This window comes from Macrotis lagotis, chromosome 1 (assembly GCF_037893015.1).
Source record: "Macrotis lagotis isolate mMagLag1 chromosome 1, bilby.v1.9.chrom.fasta, whole genome shotgun sequence".
Classification (NCBI taxonomy): Eukaryota; Metazoa; Chordata; class Mammalia; order Peramelemorphia; family Peramelidae; genus Macrotis; species Macrotis lagotis.
In genome coordinates, this window is record NC_133658.1 from 916208037 (window position 1) to 916235850 (window position 27814).

At 58.2% G+C, this 27814-nt stretch overlaps 2 protein-coding genes across 4 annotated transcripts; both read right to left on the reverse strand.

Annotated features, from left to right (window-relative positions):
• Positions 1-219: 219 nt before the first annotated feature.
• Positions 220-3345, reverse strand: GRWD1 (glutamate rich WD repeat containing 1). Its single transcript, XM_074219823.1, has 7 exons — positions 3009-3345; positions 2797-2914; positions 2402-2564; positions 2113-2326; positions 1871-2013; positions 1379-1579; positions 220-894 (listed from the first exon to the last, which is right to left on the reverse strand). The coding sequence occupies exons 1-7, from the start codon at positions 3157-3159 to the stop codon at positions 574-576; spliced, it is 1311 nt and encodes a 436-aa protein (XP_074075924.1). The 5' UTR covers positions 3160-3345; the 3' UTR covers positions 220-573.
• Positions 3346-5135: 1790 nt separating this feature from the next.
• GRIN2D (glutamate ionotropic receptor NMDA type subunit 2D) lies at positions 5136-27652 on the reverse strand. 3 transcript variants are annotated; one of them, XM_074219822.1, is made up of 14 exons: positions 27508-27652; positions 26679-26749; positions 24720-24891; positions 22770-23254; positions 21330-21949; positions 20474-20588; positions 20165-20376; positions 10016-10572; positions 9040-9165; positions 8631-8860; positions 8316-8476; positions 7736-7923; positions 7370-7602; positions 5136-7273 (listed from the first exon to the last, which is right to left on the reverse strand). In XM_074219822.1, the coding sequence occupies exons 4-14, from the start codon at positions 23226-23228 to the stop codon at positions 5993-5995; spliced, it is 4182 nt and encodes a 1393-aa protein (XP_074075923.1). In that variant the 5' UTR covers positions 23229-23254; positions 24720-24891; positions 26679-26749; positions 27508-27652; the 3' UTR covers positions 5136-5992. The 3 variants fall into 3 exon arrangements, with proteins under 3 accessions (XP_074075923.1, XP_074075922.1, XP_074075921.1); XM_074219821.1 differs by lacking the exons at positions 24720-24891; positions 26679-26749; positions 27508-27652 and having other exon boundaries at positions 10016-10169; positions 10404-10572; positions 22770-24337; XM_074219820.1 differs by lacking the exons at positions 24720-24891; positions 26679-26749; positions 27508-27652 and having other exon boundaries at positions 22770-24337.
• Positions 27653-27814: the final 162 nt, after the last annotated feature.

A 27814-nucleotide genomic window follows, 5' to 3' on the forward strand; every position in this document is an offset into this window, starting at 1 on the left:
GGGGGGACAAAAGGAGAGTAAGCCAACAACTGAAAGTGAGACAGAGATGGAGGGAAGGAGAGTTAAGGGAGAGGAAGGGGGGGTAAGAAAAGGGGAGAGAGAAGGGAGGAGAAAGAACAGGAAAGAGCTGGGGGGGAGGAAGAGGAACAAAGGAAGGTAGCCAGCTAGAAAGAGGGGAAGGAGAGGCTCAAAGAGAAATGGAGATGGGGGAAAGGGAGGCCAGAATCAGCCCAGACCACAGCTTCATTCTCTTTGCCTTTATTGATCACACATTTGGCCATCCCCAGCAAACCCTGCCCTCCTCCCCTCAAGTCCAGGGGAAGACAAGACCCATCTTAGGGCACTGGAGTTGGGGGGAACCAGTCCATTTCAGAAAGCCACTGGTCAAATCCAATCCTTGGGGGGGTGGAGGGCAAGCCAAGCCACCTCCCATCTCTGAAGACAGATGTATCTAACCAAGCGCCATCCCCAACACAGGGCAGAGCCTGGGCCAGGAGTGGCCCATCCAGCTCCTTCAGGGGCCATGGCCCATGCCATGGCCGGGCAGCCTCGGCGCCTTCCTGGACCGGGGGTTCAGACGCTGATGGTGCGGAAGACCGTGAAGCCAGACAAAGCTGTGCTGACCAGGACACCTGGGCACTGGGGATGCCAATGCAGCTCCTTGATGTCTGTCTCTCCTTGGTGCACGAACAGCAGCTGCTGGGGGAGCTCGGCTACCAGGGGATCCCCTTCCTCAGAGTCACCCATCTCCGTGTCCCGCTCTACCGCCAGGTCCCACTGGGTCAACTGGTCATCTGCACCCGCAGCCGCAAAGACCCCCCCGTCCTGAGGGTGCCACTCCACGGAGGTCACCGGTGCCATGTGCTGTTTGAAGGTGGCCACTGGGGAACCGGTCTGGAGACAAGGGGGACCATGAGCCATATCCGTGTGCCCTGAACTCCCTGCCTCAGTTTGCCACTCCATACAGGGAAGGGCCTGAACTACAGGAACACTGAGAGGGCAGAACATTGAAAGTGCCCTCCTCCCTGGCCTGAGTTCCCCTTTGTTAAAATGAGGAAGCTGAACTTGAACCCCATTTTTAAGAGTCTTCCGAGGTAACCTGAGGGAACAGCCACCTCTGACCAGAGGCTTTACAGCTGAGGAAACTGGGAAGGGATATCTCACTGCCACTGTCTATGGTAGGGGGTATCTCATACGTGTGTGCACACATGATACATCATATGATGTACATGCATACACATGTACTCTTGTGGACACACAGCTGGGCATCAAAGCCACAAGTTGAGAGGGGGAAGGGTCCCTGTCTGAACCTCCCTGCGGTTTCAGGGCCTCCACCCCGCATCCATCCTTCTCTGGTCCCAGCTGAGTAGGGGCTTACCGTGAACTGCCGGAGATCCCAGACCCGGAGGGTGCCATCGTCGCCTCCACTGAGTAGGAAGGATGTCTCCCGACGGCTCCAGCTGATGACGTTGACGTCCGCATCGTGGGCAGCGGGGGCTGTGAGCATGCAGGCCCGGCTTGGCGCTGCCCGCACGTCCCATATTCGGATGGAGGCGTCTGCCGAGCATGATGCAAACACCTGAAAGTGGCGGGGGAGTCTTATGGGTCTGGGTACTGGCCGGCTCCTCCATAATGGAAGAGGAGGCCAGGAGTCAAGAAGACCTGAGGTCAAATCCAGTCTCAGATGCTTCCTAGCTGTATCACCTCTGGAACCCGTCACCCATCTGCCTCAGTTTCCTCAACAGTAGTCACCCCCGTCCCCCAGTGTTGCCGTGAGGCTCGCGAGAGAAACGATGTGGGGAGCACAGGGCCCCCAGGCTGGCAACAGCAGCCACACGAGAACCCTCACTCCCACCCCCATCCTCCTCACCGTGTCCTCGGTTGGCGACCACTGCAGATCCTCCACGGAGCGGGTATGAGCAGCAAAGGGCCGCTGGTCCACGTGCCAGGAGCCCCCGTCAGTGGGTGTCCAGAGGTGAATGTTTTTTTGACAGTCACCCGTCAGCAGGCGACCTGCGTTCCGGACAGAAGCGTCACGTATCCCACCTGCCCAGAAGAAAGCCCCCTCTCCCCCCAAGCTGAGCCAAACCCCTGCCCAGGTCAGGGCCTCACCAGGAACCCGGGGGGACCAGTCCAGGGCAAAGCCCTCAGTCATGTGGCCGGCAAACGTAAACAGGGGCCGGGTCTGGGCCTGCTCCTCTCTCAAGAACGCAGCTAGGACCTGGGGGTCGTCCACGGCCTCTAGGGGCCTTCGCAGGGAGAACACCTCCACCTGGCCCTTCTCGGACCACACCCCTGCCACAGGAGTGTCCCCGAGCCATGAGACCTGAGGGGAGGGAGGACAAGATTAGGGGCCAGGGGGAGCCCCCCAGAGACGACCCCCGCCCTGTGCATGGCTTACCCGGACCCGGTTAATGGCTCCATAGTGGGGGACCATGGCCAGCTCCAGCTGGGGCTTCTTTTCCTCCTCTTCTTCCTCTTCCTCCTCGCTGTCACTCTCGCTGTCCTCAGAGGCCTCCTTCGCCTGGGTCCCGTGGAGGTTGTGCATCCGCATCACCATCAGCCTGGATAGGGGTGAGGCGTGGCCAAGATGGGGGGGGCGCCCAGATACTGAGGCCCTGTCCTCCCTGGCCACCAAGGCCCCAGGCCCCCCCATGCCAAGGCCCCGCCCCCCATGCCAAGGCCCCGGTCCCCCCCCGTGCCAAGGCCCCGGTCCCCCCCCATGCCAAGGCCCCCGGTCCCCCCCCGTGCCAAGGCCCCGGTCCCCCCCCGTGCCAAGGCCCCGGGCCCCCGCACCTGTTGCTCTGCGCACTGGGGGCCTGGGTCCCCGCACACAGGTACAGCGCCAGCGGGAAGGCGCTGCGGGAGTCCCCGAGCTGGTCCCGGACGATGTCGAAGCTGAGGCATGGCGAGCCTGCGGGGGGAGGGCAGCGTGCCGAGGGGCCCCCGAACCCCGCCTCGCCCCGGGCCCCCCGGGCCCCCCGCCCCCGCCGCCCCCGTCCCCGCACCGGTCTGCGCGCGGTGGTACAGCACGTAGGCCTCCTGGTCCCGCACCAGCTCCTCGTCCGCCCGCAGCGGCGGGCCCCGGCCCGGCAGGTAGACGCCCGGGGGCTCGGCCCGTCCTCCGCACGTGCGGCCCGAACCCCGGCGCGCCGCCATCTTGGAGTCTGCGCGCTAGCGGCCCGCGCCCCGCCCCCGCCCCGTCACATGGCGCCGGCGAGGCCGCGCGCGGCATGCCGGGAGTCGTAGTCCGGCGGGGCCGACGCCGGGCCGCTCCGGGGGCGGGTTTGGTCCCGGCGTCCCGGCCTTCTTGTTTTCTGGGGATCCCCACTGACGGCCCCGCTCTCTCCTCCGACTCCCTCCTTTAACCCTTCGGTCTGACCTCTGACCTCGTACAAGCCGACCGCAGCCTCCTGCCCCCTCGCCGTGCCCGCGGCCCCCGGGGTCCTGGGGAGGCCTGTCCCGGGCCCTCTGCCCCTCCCCCACAGTCCGGCCGCCCGGGCCCCTGCAGTCCATTCTCCGACGTCCAGAGCCCGGAGTGGCCTTCCCAGGCCGACCCTGTCTGCCCCGCCCGGCCCTTCCCGGGCCTGGTTCCCGTGCGGGTCTCACGGGCCTGTCCGCCTGTCCCTGCCTCCCTCTGCCCCCTCCCTCTCTCCCCCCTCTCCCCTCCCCATCTCTCTCTCCCCCCCTCTCCCCACCCCCTATTTCTCTCTCTCCCCCTCTCTCCCCCCCCTCTCCCCACCCCCTATTTCTCTCTCTCCCCCTCTCTCTCCCCCTATTTCTCTCTCCCCCTCTCTCCCCACCCCCTATTTCTCTCTCTCTCCCCTCCCCGATCTCTCTCTCTCCCCCATCTCTCTCTCTCCCCCATCTCTCTCTCCTCTCCCCTATTTCTCTCTGTCCCCTCCCTCTCTCCCCCTCTCTCCCCTCCCCTATTTCTCTCTCCCCCCTCTCCCCTCCCCCTATTTCTCCCCATCTCTCTCTCCCCTCCCCTATTTCTCTCTCCCCCCTCTCCCCTCCCCCTATTTCTCCCCATCTCTCTCTCCCCTCCCCTATTTCTCTCTCTCCCCCATCTCTCTCTCCCCCCTCTCCCCACCCCCTATTTCTCCCTCTCTCCCCTCCCCATTTCTCCCTCTCTCCCCCTCTCTCCCCTCCCCTATTTCTCTCTCTCCCCATCTCTCTCTCCCCTCCCCTATTTCTCTCTCACCCATCTCTCTCTCCCCCCTCTCTCCCCTTCCCTATTTCTCTCTCTCCCCCATCTCTCTCCCCTCCCCTATTTCTCTCTCTCCCCATCTCTCTCTCTCCCCCATCTCTCTCTCCTCTCCCCTATTTCTCTCTGTCCCCTCCCTCTCTCCCCCTCTCTCCCCTCCCCTATTTCTCTCTCCCCCACTCTCCCCTCCCCCTATTTCTCTCTCCCCATCTCTCTCTCCCCTCCCCTATTTCTCTCTCTCCCCCCTCTCCCCACCCCCTATTTCTCCCTCTCTCCCCTCCCCTATTTCTCCCTCTCTCCCCCCTCTCCCCTCCCCATTTCTCCCTCTCTCCCCCCCCCTCTCTCCCCTCCCCTATTTCTCTCTCTCCCCATCTCTCTCTCCCCTCCCCTATTTCTCTCTCACCCATCTCTCTCTCCCCCCTCTCTCCCCTTCCCTATTTCTCTCTCTCCCCCATCTCTCTCTCCCCTCCCCTATTTCTCTCTCTCTCTCTCCCCACCCATTTCTCCCTCTCTCCCCCTCTCTCCCCTCCCCTATTTCTCTCCATCTCTCTCCCCTCCCCCTATTTCTCTCTCCCCTCCCCCTATTTCTCTCTTCCCCATCTCTCTCCCCTCCCCTATTTCTCTCTCCCCTCCCCCTATTTCTCTCTCCCCCTTCTCTCCCCTCCCCCTATTTCTCTCTCTCCCCCTCTCCCCTCCCCTATTTCTCTCTCCCCATCTCTCTCTCCCCTCCCCTATTTCTCTCTCCCCCCTCTCCCCTCCCCCTATTTCTCTCTCTCTTCCCCCATCTCTCTCTCCCCTCCCCCTGTTTCTCTCTCTCTTCCCCCATCTCTCTCTCCCCTTCCCCTATTTCTCTCTCTCTCCTCCCTTTGGGGGGGCTGCTGTCCAGCCATAAGAGGAGGAGTCCAGGGCTCTAGGCAGAAGAGGCATTAAAAACTTGGTTTATTCCATTGGGGTTGGCCACCAGGGTCCCCACCCCCTGGGTCCCTCCCCTGCTGCAGGGTGGGCTGGGGGGGGAGGGCTTGCAGGGGCCCAGGCCTGGGGGTTCTGAGGTTGGACACTGGGGGTCAGTTGGGGGTAGGAACAGGGGATGTTGAGGAGTACAGTAAAGGGAAATCGGGGCTAGTGGAGGCATAGGGGTCAAGGAAAGGGGCGGCTGAGAGTTCGGTTCGGAGAGAGAGACCCCAAGGCGCCTGGCAGCCATCGGCTTGGGGACGGTCCTGGGCTCGGGGGTAACAGTCTCAGGAGTCAGAGGCTAGGGAGAAGGGATCAGGCTCACAGTCTGGGGTCGGGGGTCACAGTCTCAGGGTCGGGGTCACAGTCTTGGGGTCGGAGTTTCAGGGTCAGGGATCACAGTTTAGCGAGCGGCTCTCACAGTTTTGTGTCCCGATGATGAAGGTTAAAAACAGCCCCCTCTCCCCCCGGGGGGGTGGTCCCTGGTGGTATCTGGGGCAGGGGGAACAGCACAGTGATGGCGCAGGAGCCCCACAAGAGGAGGCTGGGGCAGGGGGAGGGGCATGTGCTCAGCCAGACCCCCCCCTTCCCATGACGTTAAAAAGCCCTTGTCAGGTTAAAAAAGCCCTCGGGGCTCAGGGGCCCCCGGCAGCCCCCTGGCTCTGTCCCGTCAGCGTTCAATCCGTGGCCGGACACGTGCAGAACACGCGGCCCTGGGTCCCAGAGGAGAAGGCGGCCTCGGATGGGCCTGGCGCTCCCACCGTCGGTCCACGGGCCTTCCGTCCTAGCGCCGTCTTCTCCTTGCAGGGCCAGGGGAGGGGTGGGCAGGGTGGGTCATACCTCAGACTCAAGGCTGGAGAAGTGGGCAGAACCACGGCGCGTGCCCAGGTCCCCCCCGCGGTGTCTCCGGGGCATCGGGCCCCAGTGGGTGGCATGGGGGCATCGGCGAGAGTGGCGGCTGTGAACGGGGGCCACCCGGGGACACGAGCTCAGGTCCTCCAGGGAACGGGAAGTGGGGGCGGGGGGCGGGAGGTCCCACACCCCTGCGTGGCGCCGCCGGTGGGGGCCTTGGCCGGATCGGCGGCCGGGAGCCCGGTGGCCTCGGGGACAGCGGCAGCGGGCACGGCGGCGGTGGGGTCCCGCGGCCCACGGAGGGGGCGGGGGGTGGGGTGGGGCCCACCAGCCCCCATCCAGACCGTCGTGGGAGCAGCTGAGGTGGCGTGGGTGGGGGAGCAGCTCCAGGCTGGCGCAGTGGCGGCAGTGCCAGGCCGCTGGGCCCGGGCGAGGGGGCAGGTAGTCCCAGCTGCCTGCCCGCCAGCCCCCTAGCTTGTCGACGGACCAGTAGCGGCCCAGGCGGTCGGCGTAGGGATAGAATTCGGGGACCCACCAGGGCTCTAGGCCGGCCCCCGAACCGGCCCCCAGGCTCTCCGAGTCATCAGAGTCCGACAACTCGAGGTCCATGTAGGGACAGGGTGGGGGGGGTGCCCGGCAAGGTGGCGGGGGAGGCCCCGTAGAGCCGCCCCCCCCTCCGGCCCCCCGAAGCAGAGGTTGGCTCTCGGGGTCTGAGCGGGGCCAGCGGGTTGGGGCCGGGGGGCTCTCGTCCTCGTAAGCCAGGTGACAGAGTGGGGCGGCAGGAGGGGCTGGCGGGGAAGGGTATCCCGCGTAAGGGGCAGGGGCTGGTTCGCTAGGCCCTGGAGCCTCCTTCTCCCTCACGATGGCAAAGTAAGAGGGTGGGGGCTTCTGTGGTGGGGGAGGTGGGGACAGGGGCCGGGCAGGGCGAGACCCCCGGGGCTCCCCCAGTCCCTGTGGCTCGATGGGACCATAGTAGCGGTGGAAGCTGTCGGCCATGGCTCCGGGGAGAGGGGCCCGGGCTGGGCCCGTGGCCTCCGGGGTGACCGGCACAGGGACCGGCCCAGCCCCGGGCCCCGTGGATGGCTTGGGCCGACGCCAACGGTCTACCATGGCCCGCTCCCGGGGCAGGAAGGAGCCCGTGGCTGTGGGTGCCAGGGCCGGACGGGGCGCCGGGTACGCGGGGCTGGGCAAGGGCAGGGGCTGGGGGGGCAGGGGCTTGGCTGGTGGGGGGGCAGCATCAGCACTGCAGCAGCTGTACATTCCCTGGATAGGAGAGAGGAGATGGAGCCCCACTCAAGTCCCCCATCTCCACTCCAAGGCCCCGGATGCCGCCCAGCCAGACCCCAGCCCCAGGCTCACCCTGGAGAAGGCCAGCAGGAAGTCCAGGTGGTGGGTGGGGCCCAGGCAGTGGCGCAGTCTCCAGTAGACCAGGTGTTCCCAAGCAAAGACCAGCAGGGAGAGGCCCATGGCCACCAGCAGCATGTAGAAGACCCCCGCCATGTTGTCGATGTCCAACTTACTGCTCATGACCTCGATCTTGTCATTGTGGCAAATCCCAGACAGCCAGAGGCGCTCCAGCATCTCGATCTCATCTGAGGGGGGCCTGGGCTCAGGCCCTACCCAGCCTTCCCCAAGCAGCCCCCCCAAACCCAGGGGCCCAGGCCCCCCCCCATCCAAGGCCCGAGCCCAGCGCCACCCCCCCCCCCCGGGGCCAGCAGCACTTACCGTCTCCCAGGAATTGCAGCAGAGCCAGGTCGATGGGCCGCTTCCAGCGCGAGCCCTTCTGCAGTGCGATGCCATAGCCCGTGGTGGCAAAGACCTTGCCCGAACCAATGGTCACCAGCTTGCAGCCCTCATCCTTCCGGGCCATGTAGTTGAGCACAGCAGCATCATAGATGAAGGCATCCAGCTTCCTGGGGGGCCAGGCCAGGCCAGGGAGGGATGGGTCAGCCCCAGGAGCTGGAGGAGAGCCTGAGCCCCTGCCCACAACACTGCTCCCTGCTCCCTGCTGGTAACCTGCCTTCCCTGAGAGCAGCCATCTATGCCTGCAAGCTGATGGTGAAGGAGCTTTTGTCTCCAGGCCCCGACCCTGAATGTGGCAGGCATTCTTCCTGAGCCATACTCTCTTCACAGTGGACCTTCCCACCTGTCCCTGATTGAACCTCTCCTGGACTGCCACCCACTCCTAGGGGAGCCCTTCTGCCCCTTCCTGTCCTTGCCTCCTCCGTGGCCCCTCGCTGACCCATCTCTCCCTGTTTCCCAGGCAGCCCTTCCCCAGCACCCCAGTTTCAGCCTAGCATCTGACCCGGCCTTCAGCTGGATCAGGGCTTCCTCCACTCGGGGCTGGTTGTAGCGCACCATATAGTTGTACATGGCCTCATAGTTGCTGCGGATATTCTTCTCTGTGGACCCGTTGGGCACGGTCCCAAACCTCAGGGGTGGGTATTGCTCTTGGGGCCGCTGGAACTGTTGGGGGTAAGAAAGGAGGGAAGGGCCCCTTGAGCAAAAGCCAGCCCCAGACTTCCCAGAGGGAAGGACTTGCAGTGGAGAAGGGACACTGTCTGGTGCCTCCCCAGTACAGTACCCCAGTCCCCCCCCCCCACATAGACGCTGTCCCCACCTTCCGGTCACTGAGCCCAGACACGGTGTCCACATACTCCTCTTGGATCATGAAAGCTGCCAGATTGGCCGTGTAGCTGGCCAGGAAGATGACGGCGAAGAAGGCCCAGACCAGGACCATAATCTTGCTGGTGGTCCCACGGGGGTTCTCCACAGGCACAGAATTGTTGAAAACCAAGGCCCAGAGCAGCCAGATGGATTTTCCAATGGTGAACGTTGAGCCTCCAGGGCCTGAGAGATTGGGGGACACAGGGAGTGGGGGGTCCCTGAGCAGGGCTGCTCACAAGTTAGGGGCCAGGTGTTGAGGGAGCCCTGGGCCTAGAGGGAAGGGAGGTGGCCTTTAGCCAGAGCCTCGGCCTGAGCAGCTGGTTAGGAAGGGGAGCTGAGGTGGGCTGGGCAGGGCGACTCACGCTTGCCCGTGGCCAGACTGCGGTTGTAGCCAACAGGACTGAGGTACTCAAAGATGAAGACAGTGACAGCTACCACGGTCAGACACATGACGAACATCATGACCCAAACGGCCGGGCTATAGGGCTCTGCAAGGAGGCAAGGCAGAGGTCAGAGGTCATTGCGTCCATTCCCCTACTGCCTGAACTGCCAGTCCCCCCTCTACCAGATGGCTGGTCTCGGACCTCAGTCCCAAGAACACACACACACACACAATGTCCACATAGCCACTCTTTCCAATCACAGACAGACACTCCTCAGCAGAGGCCAGAGCCCTGCTGGACAGATGACCTTTGGGAAGCCCATCCTCTCAGGTTCCCGGTCTCCAGGGTGGCTGGGTGCTGACCTCTCCTGCCCTTCTCCTAGCCCAGAGCTTGGGCAACTTTACCTTTGGATCTTCCACAATCGTGGCCCTCCCATGGCATTGACCAGCTCTACCTTCTTGTCTGATGTCTGGCCTCTGTGACCTCGGCTAACTCCCTTTCTTTTGCTCTGGCCTGAGGCCCACGCCTCTTCTGGTCAGTAGGATGTCTGCTGGCCCTGGAGCCTGTCTCTCCCTGCTTCTGCCTCTGTCTGCTGGCCACCCAGCCAAGACCCATCTCTGCCTCTTCCCTCTGTCCTTTCCCCACCAGACCTCCTTCAGATCCTCTCTTACTCTCCCCCAGCCCCCAAGGCCTGCTGCTTCTGCAACTGCCTCAGCCCCTCCTCTTCACCCCATGGTGGGCACCCAGACCCTGCCTCCTCTTCTGCAGCCATCCCTTTCCCCATCTAACTCCAACCCAGAGATGCCAGGGCTTAGATAGTCTTAAGAAGATGCCATTGTGGGGTCTGCAAGAGCCCTGAGGGCAGAGCCTATATCTCCTCTGCCCTGATCCTCCATCACACTTCACTTTTGGGGTCTCCGTCTTCCAACTGGGAGCTCCCAGGCCCCAGGCTCACCCAAAAAGGCAGACGGTGACACTGTCCCATTGCTCCTGGCCACCATGACACTGATGCCAGTCTCCACAAAGGGTACCGAGAAGTCTACGATTTCTGATCTCTCCTCATTGATGGTCAGGGAGCCAATGGCCATGTCTGCCCGCTGGTAGAAAACCTTGACCCAGGAGATGGCCAAAAGAGAGATCAAAGAGAAAGGATGGGGAACGGAAGGAGAAAGAAGAGAAGGAAAAGGGAGAGCAGAGAAGGAGGGAGAAGAGATCAAGGGAAGAAATGAAGGAAAATCAACTGGACAGGAGCAAAGTGAAATGAGGGCTGGGTTTGGGGGAGCCCTGCCCCTTGTTGCCTCTCCTCTCCCCACAACCACTCCATCCCCTCTGGCTGGGCCCACCTCCCCGATCATGCCATTCCAGACGCCATCGATTTTCTTCCCGTGTTTGCCGTTGGTGACGAGGTAGAGGTCATAGCTAAAGCCGATGGTCTGAGCCAGGCGTTTGAGGATGTCGATACAGAAGCCTTTACAGCATCGTTTTTCCGGTCTGGGGGCATCTGGAGGGGGGCTGGGGGAGAAAGGTGGACAAGGGGCTGGAGCTTCCATCTTCCTTGACCTCTCTGTAACCTGGGGTCCCCCCCTGGGCTCTCTTCTAGCTGTGGGGTGGCCTCCCCAGAGGCAGGACTCATATGAACTGCCCCAGCCTAACTTCAACCTCATCCCACTCTCAAAGATGGGGAGGCGCCAAGTCACCCACTAACCAGGAAACTTACCCACCAGTGGACCTCCAGAGCAGCCACTGAAGGCTGTCCCTGGCCAAGAATCCTCTCCATACAGGACCCAGAGGCGACCTCCCAGCCTTTGATGGGAGGAGGAGACCTACTCCACCTCTGTTAATAAACTTTTCTTCTATCAAGTTGACACCCTTGCCTCTAGTTCTGCCAGAGTTCAGCTGAACAAATAGATCATTCCTTCCTTTCCCACCTAGGGCAGGAGGGATGGGGCGGCAACACTGAATCCCCCTAACCCCCATCCTCACTCAGCCCTCCATGCTTCCCAGAGCTTCCCCACCTGCCCTGCAGTACTCTGCCCACCAACCCAAAACTGGGGTTCAGCCTTGGCCCCTCTAAAATCAGAGTAAGCTTATCCCCTCCCCCACCACAAAGCTTCTTAGTGAAAGGGTGGCCCCAGTCCAGCTTTTCCTGGCTCCAGCAGACCCTAAGTGGGGGTCTCCCCAAGCTCCCTGCTCTTCTCTCTGCACGTGGTATCTGAGACCCCTTGTACCTCCTCCTACCTCTCAGACCCCTCACGTCACCCCAGCAGCTGCATCTCCCTCCCACCTGCTTGGGCTTGGCACCAGAAGCCTGGCAGTTACACTTCAAAACTAGGGGATCATGAAGAACCTCCAGTCCCCATACAAGAGCTCCTAGATTCTCGGTGAGAACCAGGGAAGGTGATTAGGGCATGTAGATCCATGACTCCTCAATGGGGGCTGCTCCTCTTCTCACTTTCTTGACATTGGATGGATACCCGTGGCCCGTCCTTCCCAATGCATAGTCACATGGCTCCTGCAGCACAACTTTAAGGCTCATCTCTCCTCAACTGCCCTTCCACTTCTGATGGTTCAGAGACCTCTCCTCCAGAAGGCGACTAGAAGTATCCAAGGCCAGGCCTTTGTTCCAGGGATAAGTGGGTATCAGTGACAGAAGAGGAACAATTCCTCCAAGGTCATCCAGCCTGCCCTTTGGCCATAGCATTCCGGGTCTAGCTGCCAGGAGAGTCCACTTTTATCTTTGCAGGTATTCTCATGGGTGGACCCACTCTCTGAGCTCTCCATCAAACTGCATGGCCTAGAATTTTGCGATGACAGGCCTTCTTCATCCACTTAGCTTTTCCCGTGTGAATGGATAACTTGCCTGTGTGAGCTCTGTTGATTCTGGATCTCACTTGGAAGGCTGGGACCAAATGCAATCCACAGAATGCCACTGGCAGACAGGGAATAAGCCAGGCCTCACCAACTAGAGGGCATTGTCTTTCCACGTGCAGCGGTCAACAGTCTCTATTTCTTGCTTGATATAACTAACCAGAGTGTCTTCAGAGAAAGATTCCTCTGTCGTGAACACATCTCAAGGAATCTCCTTCAAGTTTGACTTGTTGAAGGAGTGTGTTGAAGACAGGCAGTATTCTGTCTTACTGAATTAAATGCTTGTGATGGACATGGCCATCCACATCCAGAGAAAGAACTCTGGAGTCAAAATGCAGATTGAAGCATACTATTTCCATTTTTTTAAAAATATTTTTTTGTTTGTTCTTACATTTTTCTCTTTTGTTCTGCCTCTTTTTTCGCAATATGACTAATATGGAAATATGTTTAACATGATTGGATATGTAGGACTAATAGCAGATTATTAGCTATATTGGATAGGAGTGAGAGAAAAATTTGGAACACACCATCTTATAAAAGTGAATGTTTGAGGGTGCAGTGGCTAGAGCACCAGTCCTGGAGTCAGGAGGACCTGAGTTCAAATGTGGCCTCAGACACATAATAATTTCCTAGCTGTGAGACTTTGGTCAAATCACTTAACCCTATTGCCTTAAAAAAAATCCCCCAAAAATGAATGCTAAAAATTATCTTCACATGTAATTGGAAAAAAATACTATTAAGACCAAAAGATCAATAAACAATTTGACCTTAAAACTAAAAACTTGATCCATAAACAATAAACACAGGATGTTCTTTCTATGACTTTCAGTCAGTTTGGTGTTTTTATAAAGATGTGATTGATTCCAAGCCCATCCCTGAAGAAAAGGTAAGGGGAGATATAGCTCCCTTCCTTCTTTGAAAAGATGGGGACCATGGGTGAGGAACTCCGCATATGCTACTGTCAGACTTGGTTGATATGAACTGCCTTTTTAAAATATCTTTTTCAAGTGTACCTCTGAGGGCCTTTGTCCACCCTCTCACAATCACCAGTCAGATTCCCGGGAGGTACGGTGCTCCCAAGTTCAAAGCCTTCCTAAAACTAGTGTGAAGAAGTCCCCACCAGTAGTGATTTTAATGGTCAACCTCAGAACACAGCTTACAAGAAAAATTACAACAGTGACATGGAAAGAAAAAAGTCACCTCTATAAACTTGAGGCATAGACCCCCCACAAATCTGCCTAGGATCAGTGTAGAGGCCAGTGTCCCATAAATACCCTGAGTAGAGAGGCCGGCACCTCTGTAGGAAGTGTGAGTGAGGAGGGGTGGGCTGCCTTGGAGCCCCTGAGGCACTGCTGCCACTGCTGGTGGACTGACAGTCTCCATCAGATGCTGCCCCAGAGGTCACTGTTGGACACTGTGACTTTCCTGCTCCAGTTTGTTGCTCAGATGGATTTTGGGGGGCATTACATTCCAGCCAGGATGCACTTTTGGGACCAAATGAATTATCCTTTCCCTTCTCCAGGGAGGAGGAAGCAACAGGAAATCATCTTTCTCTTGGCTTGAGTCCAGAATCTCCAGGACTGGGAATTCTGGACCTTAGGGGTTAGTCATGAGATAGTTCTCCAAGTTGGTTACTGCCCCAGAAATCTTTGGGATCCTGTGGCCGAGGGAGTCTAGAAACTCTGAGTTTCCTTCTCACATGTCCTGCTATCACATGTTTCTGCTCCATGTTCCAGAAGGAGGAGGAGGAAGGAAGAGGAAGAAGGAGGAAGGAGGAAGAGTAAGGAGGAGGAGGAAGGAAGAGAAGGGAGAAGGGGAGGAGAAGGAAGGTGAGGGGTAAGGAGGAAAAAGGAGGGGAGGAGAGAGGAGGAGGAAGGAAAAAGAGGGGGAAGGGACAGAAGGGGGGAGGAGGAGGGGAAGGAAGGAGTAGAGGGGAAGAGGGGAACAGAAGATGGAAGGAGACTTCCACTCCCCCCACACCCAGCCCCCTGTGTGCACTCTGGAGAGGCCCAAAGGAAAACATGAAGTATGAGTCATTGAGAACGGAGACTGAGTCCTCCAGTCCTGATGGGCTCTTCCCTGATGCTGACTGACCCAGCCTGGAACCAGATGGCTTTCTGAATGGTGCCAGGGGTGTGGCTTGTCCTCCACTGGCCAATCGGCCACCTTCTTCTGATGCCAACATTTGATAATGGGATGGGGTGGTTTACATCTGCTCCTGAGGTGTTTTAGAACTCCTTGAATGGGTCAGACTGTCCCAGTCTCCCCCCAACTCAATATCTGCCAGGCCACTGAGTGCATCATCTATGGTCCATGGTCTGAACGCTCCTCTGAGGACCTGGGGAGGCTTAAACCTTGTCCTTCTCTGCAAAATCCACGTGGCCTTCTAGGACAATCTGGCGATGAACAATCTAGAGAGGGTCTAGGCCTACTCACTCCCAATTACACAATAATGCCATTCCAACAATAACCTCTTACAAAAAACTCATTTAACACCAATTTTGGTATTTGCTGAGGCCATTTTCAATCCAAAGGCAATTAGAAAAAAAGAGGAAAAAAATCAAAATCAAACCAAAAGGACCAAAAATGACCTTCCCTTCTCAGGGAGTCTGGTGCTAAATAAGCTTCTGAAGCACATGAGATAGGAGAGCTAGAATCAACTGGAAGTCACCCCCACACACATTCTGATGAGAAAGCAAAATTCAGGAACTTTCCTCTGATGACCCCTCCAATGGATCCCTGCAAAGTCCCCAAATACTTAAAATCATACCACACAAACCCAGACAATGCTAAGGACATGGGGTTGACTGGCCATTGAGCAAGTCCTCTGGACTCAGAGACCTTAACAATCATGCAGAACTGGCCCAGGGTCATGTCACAAGAGGAAAACCATACAAAATGGATCCTCCCATACTGGGTATCAAGACACTAACTCCTTCAAGTAGGAGTCCTTCCAGGGGCCCTGGCTTAGATTACCTCTCATACCTGTGGTAGACACAGTTCTACAACAGGTACCACTCCTGAAGCACTATTTTCCCTAGTGGATCCCTAAAATACAAGGACATACAAGAGAAGAGAAGAGAAGCCGGACAGCACCAGCACCCCCTCCCCAACTTGAACCAGAGGTTGGGACCCAGTTTCCAAGAAGTCCTACACTCTTAACACCACAGTTCTTGAGCCCAGAACAATGTGATGACATTCAAAAGACAGCCAGAGAATACAATTAGCTCAAAACAAATGGACAGGGATCCTAGTTTCCCAGAAGTTGTTCGACACTCCTAATACCACAGCTCATGAGCCCCCACTGATGTGTTTATCTTCAATAGTCAGCCAGAGAATATGATTAGCTCAAAACAAGGGAATTACTGAAATCCCATGAGAAAAGAAGCGATTGAACACCTCCCTCATAAACCTAGGAAACTCTTGCACCTGTTATTAGTGAGTAAGTGGGTGCACACAAAAGACACAAGTGGCACAGCTATGTAATGGCCATGTGGCCAGGGAGGGGGCGACTCATGCCTTGTGGGGGTTGGTGCTTAGGGCTCAGGGCGGCTAATGTCCCCACAGTGCACCTTGGCCTTGCAGTCTCCTCCAGACTCTGTTCCAGTGGTCGCTGCTGTACACTGCCTGGCCGTCATCTCCTTTGTTGCCGGTGGCTTGCCCAGTTAGAATCCTGGGTGGATTTGCACTCCAACAAGGATGCTGTGTTGTGTTGTCTCCTTCCCTCTTAGTGGAGCAGGAAGCATCAGGAAATCTCTACCTACAAGATCCAGACCTTGAAACTCTCAAACTGTATTTCTTGAACTTGGAGTTACCTGGGAGGTGGCTCTCAAAGCTGGTGCTACCCTGGAAATCTCCCTTTTTTGGCTAGAAGGTTAGATTCTGGGCTCATGTAGACCAAGGGAATAGCTTTGTCACTATTTGTTTGCATGTTGTCTTCTCCATTAGATTCTAAGCTCCTGGAAGGCAGGGACTAATTTTTGCTTCTTTTTTGTACCCCCAGTGCTTAGCAAGGTGCCTGGTCCATGGTAGGCTCTGAAGGCTGATTGATGGGTTAATTGAGACTAGGGTTGTCCTTGAATCCCCCCCATCACATTGTGTGTGAACCCATGACTCCTCTGGCCCCATGCTTCTGCTACAAAGTACCACTGCAGGGGGCTTGGGGGGTGAAGGAGAGGGATTCCCCCCACTTCCACAAATGCCCCAAGAAAAGGTCCATGGGTTCCTGAATCCAATCCTTCCTCCATATGCCCTCTTCTGAGCTCATGGTCTCAGGCTAGGCTGAGCCTCAGTCGGTCATTAAGTACCTGCATCCAACCAACTCACTGCAGAATCGGATACTTTCAGCGGCCTGTTTACTCTCCTCCTGGGCTGTAGAGAAAAGTTCCTTGAGTTGGTCAGAGACTGCCCTCATCTACCTCCTTTAGGCTTCCCAAAGAGGAGAAATCTATTTGGAAAGGGAGATGATTGAAAATGAAAATATCAGTAAATGGTTTTTTTTTCAATCTGAAACCTGATGCAGAATAGCATCTGGGAAAATCTGGATGTTTCCTCCTCACATTTTCACCAAAGAAACCCTCAACAGTTGTGCAGATTATTCTCACAAACATTTCTTCATGGTAGAGGAGAGTCGGCATCTTAGTCAGTGGTTATTCACATTCTCTTGGGCAGTAATAAGGTCCAAGGCTTTTTCCACACTTTGATAACTCTTTGTTCTTTCAGGGCCCATAAAGTTGCATCACAGCCCTGCCCTGTGTGTACACGTGGCCCATTCTGGCAGTTCCGCCATCTTTGTTGTCTGACACTGAGTCCACATCTGGGGTGGTGATAGTCCAAAGGGGGCGGCTCCATTCCCCAAGGTGATGAAAAAGCGTTTGCTTAGAAAACAAATATGCCTTTTCCCTTTGACGAAGAGATGGGGGAGGGTTATTGGCTGGAGGAGGAGGAGGAGGTGCAGCATCTCTACAGGTGGAGAGCATGGGAGCTTCGTCCTGGGGGAGTCACCATGATGTGAAGGGAAGGGCTTCCCTGGAGACACAGAACGTGGGGAGGCTGAGCTAATAAATGGGGTCTCTGGCTTCAGAGGTGATTAACAAACTTCAGCTGTACCTACTTTCATTCCCCTTCATCCGAGCACTTTGGGGGTATCGTGCCAATGTCTTGAATCAAGACCCCTCCTGTGAGAATCCATGCTGAAAAGCTCCTCCTCCCTCTGAGAGCATATGTGGTGAAAGTGAATCCTCCACCATTTTGTGGGTCTCCAGGGGTCCTGAGGGTTGCTGGGCAGCCCTGCGGGTTGAGGACTCACTGCTTGAAGGAACTAAGAGTTTTAGGACAGCGTGTGGTTTCCTCCATCACCATGAGCCAGCAGTAGTGCTACCTTTGGATGGGCACATGGGGGCACCAGTGCTATGAGAGAACTGAGCAGTCTTGGCCTTGGATCCACCCCTAGACCCTGCAGTCAAGTATGTCTGAGAGGGTATGTTCCACTTCCCAACAAGGTGTTGGGGAGGAGGCGTTAGTATATAAGTACATTCTGTACATTGTTACAGAAGTGGCCTGGAAGTAAATAGGTCTTTTTAAAATAAGATGAGTGGTAAGGGGCAAAGCAGAAGCAGGGGGCTGGTCAGTGGCACATGGGCACCTGATAGTGGGCAACAGAGAGAGGGAGAGAGGTCCCCCAAGATTTCAGGGGACCTCCTGGAGCCTCAAGCCTTCCTCTCAGCCAGACTGCTCATCCCCTCCTACCATCTTGCTAAGTCTTGCCTTCACCATCTCTTCCCTTGGGATGGGGCTCTGATGGTTTCTAGGCTCTTTTGACTGCAGGAATTGATATTGGGTCTTTATGAGATGTTGTGATCTTTGCAGATGTCCATTCTTCTGTCCATTTCCCAGTTTCCAGGGCTTCCACATATCTTCCTTCAGTTCCCTTCAGGGCTGCTCTTGAGTGCCACCTCCTTTCTCATGCCTCCAGATGTTGGCACTTATCTTAATTATTTATTTTGCACATATTGTGGATTGACTTGTGTGCCTGCTTGAACAAGAATGGAAGTCCCCTGTGGCCAGGAAGCACCTCACTTTCCCATGAATGTCCCCTCTTTACAGGTTAGTAATAAAGGCTTATTACTGCTTGGTCATCTCTCACATCAGTAACAAGATTTAACCAAACGCCTTTTTGGTGATGTTATTTCACACCCGTATCTCATGGATCTTTTCTTAAAAACATTCAACAACTCAAGGCTTCTATAACCAGGGAGCCTTTTATCTCTCTCCTTCCCTTCCTACAGATTTTCCACCATCTTCCTAGCCCTATATCCAAGTGGCTGGGTACCCCAATATACTTTGGTGCCATTTGGAAGATCTCATTGAGTTCTTCAAAGAATTTCTCTTCTTCAGTGACTAACATTTAAAATTGACACGTATGTAAGCCACCATTGTTTTTTGTTTGAGTTTAAGGTTTTTGGCAAATATTTATTGTGCCACTTTAATAAGAGATGAGCCATTAGTTGTCTCTCAATAAACTCATTTTATAATGCAATGACAATCTGGGTTTCTGCCTTTCCAGGGAGAAGTAGTGAGGCTTTCTACCACTGAGCTACTGCCTCCTCCTGACTTGACTTCATTGATACTGAGGATGCCATAACTGAGCATGCCTCCTGGGTCACTGGTCACTGGTCAGTATTGTAGCTCCCACAAAGAGTATCAATGACCAGGTCACTGTTTCAAGGTCATCTCAAACCTGGGCTTCCTGGTACCCACTGCCTTCTTGCCCTATGTAGCACACAGGCCTGGGCACCAGTTGACTTTGTGCCATGATTTGCTTTGATCAAACATTTCATCACCAAGTGTCTTGGCTGTTGGCATTAATGACCCTCTGAATATTTTGCCAGGTGAGACCTTGACAAGTGAGAGCAGCCAGTTTCTGAAACTGTAATTCAGACTTCTATATCCTTGAGGAATGTACCTGGCTCTGGGCTTCATGGGCATGGCCTCTGAGAGCCCTGCGTCATCTCCAACAACCATCAGGTATCAGAGGAAACTTAAGGATGGTGGTTGGCATTGTTATTATTACTAACCACCATCTTCTGCTCCCTTTCAATGATCTGGGTTCCTGTTTCCACAAGTTCAACGACCACATCTAAACAGCTGACCACCAAATGGACACATCAAGCTCCGGCGTCTCTCCTGAAAGTGAGGCCTCTTCATATGTGATGTTCCATCATCCTATCACTCTGAACTCGTCCCCTTCTCCCCTTACCAGGGGTGTCCTCCCTGACTCCCTGTTTCTGACCAGACAGTCTCCTTCCAGCCTGGGCTCCCAATGCCCCAGCTCTCTTGCCATCATCCACCACCACATTGCCTGTGCTCACCTTCTCTCTCAACTGAACCTCTTGAGCAGCCACTGCTGTTTGCCCCTCTGAGCCTCCTTGCTGAAGTCCAACCCTAGGTGTGGCATCCCCGTGGCTGAGACTTACCCCTTGGATAAGTTATAACAAGTATCCCCCTTTCTCTGAGGCTGTAAGGTCACCACTCACCTGGGCTATTTATAATAAACATTGTTACTTATGCCTGTTTTAAAAAAGAACCCGAGGTTCTTGGAGCTTAAGTAGTCTGCTCATCATCACAGATCTTGGAAGGGTCTCAATCAGAACTTGGACCCAGGTCTCCTGGTTCAAAGTCCAGTGTTCTAAGATTCAAGGCCTTCTGCAAGGTGACCTCCACCCTTCTCTGCTAATACTGCCCTCTGAGGACACTCAATTCCAGAGAGAGACAGTCTACAATCCCTGACTCTATCTGGCCTTTTCTTCACTCTGGCACACACTTGTCCCTTAGGTTGCCCCCCAGTTCGTGGATCTGGTCCCAGGGATGACCTGGCCTGCTCCCCTGTTCCAGGGTAGCCTTTCTACCTTGATACCCCCAACACAGAGCTGTCCTAGAGATGTAGAACACGAGCTAGCTCTCCCGATCCTGGAACCCTATTTGCCAACAGATTTTTCTCTGCCTTCCCTGCCACCTGCCCACCTGTCACCGAGTCCTTGTGGCCCAAAGAATGAGCTGATTCATTTGGAAGATCCTAATGACTTCCGAAAACGTATCTACCTCTGCAACTGCCACTGACCCACAAGCCACCATGACCGAATAGATTGGGACTTGAATGGCAAGTCCCTAGGGCCGGGGATCACCAAGGGGATGGGGGTCACTTGGGTCTCTAGGAACTCGAGGGAGAGAGTCCCACCTGTGGGTGAGATTGAGCTGACTTCGGCAGGGCACAGAGTCCCGGATGCAGGTGCCGCTGAGGGGATCGGCCGGCTCCACAATGACGAAGGGTCGTTCCTCCAGGGTGGCCACCATGAGATGCTGGGTGTCATCCACTGGCTGCAGGAAGCGACCGTAGCGAGACCACAGTGGGTATTTAAGCCGGAGAGACTGCTGTTCCCAGGTCCCCACCTGGGGTCAGGAGGGAGGAGAAGAATTTGCATCTGGCTCCCTCAGTGGCCCCTGCCACCCAACCCCTGGCCTTGACCCTCAGAGACCTTCTACTCACCACCTCCCAGGTTCGGTCCTTAGTGAGAGAGATGACCACCAAGGAGGGATTCACCAGATAGCCATCTTCATTAAAGGAGTAGTCCCGGCTGTCCCAGGTGATATTCATAAAATACCTGTGTGGTCAGAGGGATGAAGGTGTCAGTGTGGAGATCTGGAATCTTGAGAACTCACTTGGAGGAGATGGGTGTCACTACTCAGAGGTCCTGCTGGGAGAAGGACCATCAGGCCTCTGACCTCAGAGAACACAGAGGTGCTGACCTGCTGACCTACTGACCACAGGGCTCCAAGTCTGCCATCTCCCTCCCTGGCCTCATCATCTGCCTAAGGCCTTGCCATCTGCTCCCAGGCCTTATCAACTAACCTCCCTAGTTTCATCATCTACCTCCTGGGTCTCACTACCTAGCTCCCTGGCCTTGCCATCTGCCTCCCCAGCCTTCAATCTGCCTCCCTGGCCTCACCACCTAGCTCCTTGGCCTCACCACTTACCTTCCTGGCCTCGCCATCTGCCTCTCCCAACTCACCATTTACCTTTGTGACATCTTCTCGCTTAGGGTGTGGGCTCCTATTTGTACTGGACCCCCAAGCGCTTGCCACAGAGGAGGTGCTTAAGTCATATAATGAGCCTTTCTATTGAGTCATTCCTTCATTTCTTCCTGCCCCAGCACCCATCGAGAGGCTTTCCCTGCTCCTTCAGACGAGTTGTTCTCCCAGGGCCATCTTGGCTCCTGACTCTCAGATCTGGCCACCCCCTTACCCAAAGCTTCCCCATCCCTGACCCTGGCTCCCAGCTTGTTTCCTGGGCCCAGACTCTGTAAATCCCAGGGGTCAGTGGCACAATCCCCTTGGACCCTTACCGGTGTAGGCTCTCTCCACGCTGGCTCCGGTTCTGAGCTCTGCAGTCTTGACCCAACTCAGGCAGGAACCCGTAGTCCCGAAGCAGGGCCTGGGCTCCCCGAGCTACCACTGCCACACCTGCGGCTACTCTCTTGGCCAGGTCGTCCCGCCAGCCAGCTGACCGGACCGCGAAGAGCCCCGCAGGCAGCGGGGCAGCCCCTGGCAGGAGAGGTGGCTCCCCAGGCCCACCCCCTCCTCCACCCCCTGCCAGCTGGGGTCCCACCATGAACCAGACATAGCCAGGCCCAGTCAGACCAGCTGCAGCCGCTGCCCGAAACAGCGGCTCCGCCTCCTCTCGGGCACAGAAGAGCAGGCGGATCTGGGCGCTGAGACTGCGGAGGCGGGCAGCCAGCACCTCCTCGCCAGCCCCGGGGTCCAGGGTCAGGGCCCCACGGTGCTCCCAGCCCACCAGACTGCCGTCGGTCAGCGCCTCGATGTAAGCCAGGAAGGCCCGGTGGCCAGGGGCCGCCGTGGTCACCGCCACAAAGGATGTCCAGTCATATTCCTCTAGCACCTCAAAGATCACCTGCAGCTGCTGCTCTGTGGAGGAGCCCAGCTGGAGGAAGGTTGAACCCTTCTCCTGGGGAAGGCGGGAGAGGAGTGTGAGAGCCAGCCAATGGCCAGAACCGTTCCGGGTCAGCTCCCCAGCATACAGAACAAGAAACCGAGGCTGGGAGAATGAGCTGAGGCCACAGGGAATGCCTAGACTCCACAGGCCTGTGCCCTGGGGATCCCCCAAGTCTACAGCAGGGTGGGCCCAGGGTGGGCAGTGCACAGCTCCCGATAGATTGGATGGCTTCACCTGGCTCTGGAGAAGTCCCCCGGGGCCAGAGAGGCTGGAGCTCCTAATAGGCCCCTGGCCTGGAGAGCAGATGAGCAGGTGCCCCAAGAAGAGAGGACCACATCTCCCAGCAGCTCATGGGGCAGGAAACTGCCACAACTATGTCACTGAGCCCAAGACCCCTGAGAAGGTCATGGAGGGGGTCTCCCAAAAAAAGCTGGCTCCCCTGCTCTGCCCCTCCCAATCCCCCCATTCTCTCTCAGGACTTCTGGAAGCTCCTACCTTTTACTCCTCATAAGTAGTCCCCCATTTCATCCCCCAGTTCCCCCACTTGGACTTCTGATCCCTAGATGCCCTCCACACAGATGTTCCCACAAGGCCCTGGCAAAGGCCAACCTTGGCATGCTGGGTTAGGGCCACAGGAATCCCCTTCCATTGCCCCACTCCTAGGCTCTGAGTAACTTTCCCCTATACCTGATCCTTTCCCAGAGATGAGCCTCAAGTCCTCTGGATGGTCAGCAAGGACCTCCCCCTGAGGCCAAAGCCCAAGCCCAGGGTACTCTGGACCCTTCTCCCTGCCCCACACCCCTTCAACCTCATCCCCAAGCTGGCCAGTCACCTTGGGCGTAAGGACGAGAGCGGCACCGCCATGAACAGCCACGATGGGCAGGGCAGTCTGAGCAGAAAGGAAGTCTAGGATGGGGGCGACGGCTGGTGCGCGGGAATCATCCTCAAAGACGACACCATGGACACGGAGGCCCGAGAGCAGGTCACACAGCTGAAGCATGAGGCTGCGTGGGTCAGTGCCATTGAGGACCAAGGCCACAGGGCGAACCTCCAGGCCTGGACTGCGGACAGCGGCGGCCACAGTGGGGCCCAGGCGGGCTGCCTCCCCTGCATAGGCAGGCCCCGAGAACACCAGGGCCACGTTGAGGGGCCGCCCGGTGCCTGGCTCCCCACCACTGCCACCGCCTAGTGGGGGAGCCACTTCGGGGAAGGGGCTGGCACAAGCCAAGGCCAGCAGTAAGAGCATATTAGCTGGGCCTGGAGGGCCGTGGGGGCCGAGGGGGCCAAGCATCTCCTGGAGGCCCTGCCGGGCAGCCTCTAATAGCCCCATGGCAGAGACAGACAGACAGACAGAGAGGTTGGGGGAGAGAGAGACAGAGAAAGACAGAGAGAGAGACAGAGACAGAGACAGAGAAGAAAGAGGGGGGAAAGAGAGACAGAGAGACAGAGAGACAGAGAGACAGAGAGAGAGAGAAGGGGGGGAGAGAGAGACAGAGACAGAGGAGAAAGGGGGGGAAAGAGAGAGAGACAGAGAGACAGAGAGAGGAGAAGGGGGGTAGAGAGAGACAGAGAGAGACAGAGAAAGAGAGGGATGCAGAGACAGAGAGACAGAAAGAGACGCAGAGACAGAGACAGACAGAGAAACAGAAACAGAGACAGAGAGAATGAGAGGGGGCAGAGGGGAGTTGGGAAAGGGGTGTGGGGGATACAGAGACCAAAACAGAGAGACAGAGGTAAAAGGAGGTTGAGAAGGAGAGACAGAGAGAAAGGGGATGATGGGGGGGGAAGACACAGACAGACAGACAGACAGACAAGAGTGAAGGAGCGGGCAGACAGAGAGGGTGGCAGGAGCAGCATCAGAGAAGCAGACAAAAAGAGGGCCAGCAGAGGGGACATGACCAACGGCGGGCAGAAGACAAGGGCCATGAAAGAAGCAGAGGCAGAGGCAGAGGCAGAGAAAAGATGGGGTCAGTGGGATGGAGAAAGGGAAAGGGGCCCAGGGACAGGATAGGGATCCAAGGACAGGGCAGAAGGACAAAGGGACAGACCCAGGGAGGGAGGGTAGGCAGGGCCAGAGGGGTGAGGGCAGGTAACCACAAGCCCCAGGGACCATGGAGAGCCAGGGGAGATTGAGAGAGAGCCAGAAGAAGCCAGAGGAGGGAGATGCCAAGAGAGAGAGACCCAGAGAGCGGGTAGAGACATGGAAAGACATAGAGACAAATGGAGAGACATCCCGCCACCCCCATCCCTCGGGGAGGCAGGGATGAAGGGCAAAGGAGAGAAAGAAAAATTTGAGAGAGAGGAGGGAAAGAAAGAGGAGGAAGGGCAGACAAAAAAGAAGAGAGGGTCAGTGGACCTGCTCCCCGACTCCCTGGTCTTGGCCTCTTACCCTCCATTAGCCCCATTGCTCAGCTCCTCTCCCCTAACCCCCTTCCTCCACCCCCACCCCCTCCCATCCCATCTCTGCCCCCCCACCTCATTATCCTCTCTGCCCCCTCCCTCCCTCCCCCAGGCTCCACCCCAAACTGGTGCCAGCTGCCCCAGGGCTGAGGGAGGGGAGGGAGACCTGGGGGGGGGTGCAGCTGTAGTAACTGGGAGTTGAGGAGTGGGGGGATGCTGGCTGCTAGCCCAGAGCAATTTAACAAATTGGAGGGAACACAGCCTTCTTGCTGTCCCTGCTGGCTGGAGTCAGGGTCCTTGGGAAGCCTGGGTCCCAGAAGGGCACTAGCTGGAATCTGGATACCTGGGTCCCTACATAAGTGGGGGGTTGGGGCCCACATACCTGGGTCCCCAAAAGGGCAGGGGCTGGGGTTCCAGACGCCTGGATCCCTGGGGGGGGAAGGGCTGGGGCATGGACACCTGCTTCCCTGAGGGGAACCCTGAGCCAGGGAAGGCTGTCAATCCATGCTGGCTGTCAGTATCCCCATGGGTTGCCATGGCAGCAGGCTTGACAGCTGGGGGAGGGATAGAGAGAGGGGAGGCCCTGCCTTCTGTCCAGGTGCCAGGACCCCCCCCTTTCCTGGCACTGGAGCCAGGGCCTGGAGGGAGCCCCTCCCTCTCCTCTTTACCCCCTTCCTCCTCCTTGCTGGCAGTCGTTTGCTGTTGGCTTGATTAGTTCTCAGAATAGCACCCCCCAGCCTCCACCCCAAAATAACCCACAGCTGTGGCCTGGCCCCCGTAGGGTTAACACCCCCCCCAAGTCATCCCTTCCCCTTTCCTCTGCTTCTTTGGTTTCTCTTCCTGTTCCCTCCCTAGCCTACTGTAACCACACAGCTGCAAGGGGGGGGTGCTGCTCCCCATGGGATCAGGGACCCCCCCAGGTCCTTATCAACTCAGGACCCCATGGATCCAGCTCTAGAGTTGAATTCCATGCCATAAATAGGAGGGAAAGAGGTGCCCCCTTTCCGGTAGGCACCCAGCCCAACCCCACCCTCACCTCATTATAATTGCACCCTCTGAGACCCAGGGATGGGTATCCCAGCTTCCAAGCTGTGGCCACCCCAGGCCTCTCCCAGGCTTCTGGCTCAGCCCCCCAGCCCAGCCTCCATCCACTGCCATATACAGTGGGGTTTCCCAGGTAGTCAGAAGCCCCGAGTCTCCCTGGGGGAGCAGATCGCCTGTCTTTCCCTCCTGGGCCATCCCGTTTCCCCAAGTGGAACCCAGGCCCCATCTCTGCAGAGGAAGGAGGGGACTGGGCGGGGGAGGCTCCCCGGGGCAGCCGCTCATCCATCCCAGCCTGCTCCCCCCCAACACTTTAATACTCCACTGGGGGCCTCTTCACCGCAGCTAGCGGTGCTGCCGCAGACGCCAAGTCCTGGCCTCTCCTCCCCTTCCCCATCACGACCCCCCCTCCCCGCTCCCCCCTTGCAGCCCCCAGCTCCCTGGAATGTGCAGAGTGAGGAAGGGGGGAGGGCACCTGGATGCCTCTAGGGCAAGAGGCTTGTGGGGGGAGGGGGCGGGGGGGCCAAGGCCATGGACGACCTTCAGGGCCTTGGAAGCCACATTAATAGCATAGTCACAGCCCTTGGGAAGAAGGCTCGAGGGTGGAGATGAGCAAGCGGGGCAGCGAGAAAAGGAGGGCTAGGGGAGAAGAGGCACAGGGAGAAATGGGGACAGGGAGATGGGGATTGGGAAAGGAGAAACGGGGAGAGCAGGGCCAAGAGAGGGTGGGAGGGGGCTACAGAGAGATGAGGGAAGAGGGCACAGCAGGGGGAGACAGGACGGCAAGAGAGGGAGAGGAGGGGGAGGAAGAGGGAAAGAACTGGGGAGTGAGGAGACAGGGAGGGGGGACCGGACCAGAGGGGCCAGGGCAGAGCGTATATGGAAAGGGACAGAAGGACACGAGAGAGTGAATGAAAGAGAGGGATCCGAGGGAGGAAGAGAAATGAGGGCAGAGCCCGGAGGGGGCCGGAGCCAAGTGGGGAGGGGATGGGGAAAGTGGGGAGGCTAGAGAGGACGGGGAGGGGGAGCAGAAGGGGAAAGGAGGGGGCCTGAGGGAGCAACCTGTGGGGCAGGGTGAGGGTAGGGTGTGTGTGTGTGTGTGTGTGTGTGTGTGTGTGTGTGTGTGTGTGTGTGTGTGTGTGTGTGTGTGTAAGGGGGGAGAGCCCCAGCATGAGAGAAGAGCAAGGCGGCAAGAGATGCCCTCCCGAGGGGTTGCCCCTCTCCCCACCCCAGGATCTGGGGGGGGTCCCACGGGGGTCCCACCCCACCCCACTGCCAGCCCAGCTCCTTCGGGCCTTACCTTTTCATGACCCTGTTGTGTCGTGGGGGAGGGGAGTGACGCTGTCTGGGACAGGGCCCCAGGCTCAGATTCTAGAAGGACACAGCAGGTAAGGGGGTTCAGGGCCGCGGTCCCCTCCCCAGGCTTCAGGTGGGGGCCAGGCTGGGCAGGCTACACATGTTGCATCGAAAGTTGGGCCCGAGATGCTGCCTTCGATGCCGCGGCGGATCCTGGCAGGCCCCGTACCCCCCTGGGGATCCCGCCTCACCTGCCTGGGGCGCCCCTCCCTCCCCAGGCCTCCTCTGCTCCTTCTCTCCGCCTCGCCTCCTGTCCTCCCCGCCCTCCCCCCCTTTCCCTGCCTCCCTCTGGGGTCTCTGGGCGGTCTGTCTGGGGTCACCTCGGACGCGGGCCTCCCGGCTACCTGTCTGCCTTCCTCCCCGGCAGGCGGCCAGGACCCAGGCACAGCCTGGCTTCCCAGGGGTTCCCCCCACAGCACCCCCTCCCCGGGCAGGAGCGGGGGACTCACACACTCGCCACACACGCACATCTACGGGGGACACAGACAGACACAACGCCGGCCAGACGGCCCCCCCTCCCCGAGGGCAGGCGGCTCATGCACCCCCAGTCGGCCCAGGGACGCAGGGACAGCCGGCCAGACGCGGGGTCACCGGGAGCAGGGGCGCCCGGCCGCCGGACGGACAGGCGGACGGACGGCTGCGGGGGGGGGGGGGGCCCGGGTGCGGACGCCCGGCCCCAGGGGAAGGCGGACAGAAGGCCCCCCGCCCCGCCCCCCGGCCCCCCGCCCGGCCGCCGCAGCGCCCCCGGGAGCGCCGGCCCCGCGGGCACCCACCTGGCCGCCGCCGGAGACAGCAGGCGCCGAGACCGCAGAGGAGCCCCCCGCCCCCCCTGCCGCAGCGCGGGCCGCCGCGGACGGACGGACGGACGGACGGACGGCCGGCCGGACCCACCCGCCGCCTGGCACACCTAGGCTGGGGCGGGGGGCGGGAGGCTGGGCCGGAGCGGCGCGGGAGGGGGAGGCGGCGCCGGCGGAGCGGGGCCGCGGGGTGATTAGCATGCAGCCCACGTCGGCCCCCGCGCCCGGACCGCCGCCGCCCGCCCCGCGGGGCCCGGGGGGGCGGGGACCCCGCGGCCGGGAC

Bases quoted from the DNA above. Each gene is read 5' to 3' on its own strand.
- GRWD1 (XM_074219823.1), bottom strand. From the start codon at position 3,159: ATGGCGGCGCGCCGGGGTTCGGGCCGCACGTGCGGAGGACGGGCCGAG. The intron at 2,327-2,401 runs GTAAGCCATGCA...CCCTCCCCTCAG, and splicing joins GAGCCATTAACCGGGTCCGG to GTCTCATGGCTCGGGGACAC. The intron at 1,580-1,870 runs GTGAGGAGGATG...CGCCACTTTCAG, and splicing joins GGTCGCCAACCGAGGACACG to GTGTTTGCATCATGCTCGGC.
- GRIN2D (XM_074219820.1), bottom strand. From the start codon at position 24,149: ATGTCTTTCCATGTCTCTACCCGCTCTCTGGGTCTCTCTCTCTTGGCA. The intron at 20,377-20,473 runs GTGAGTAGAAGG...TCCTGACCCCAG, and splicing joins AGGACCGAACCTGGGAGGTG to GTGGGGACCTGGGAACAGCA. The intron at 7,603-7,735 runs GTAAGTGCTGCT...GGCCCCCCTCAG, and splicing joins GCTGCAATTCCTGGGAGACG to ATGAGATCGAGATGCTGGAG.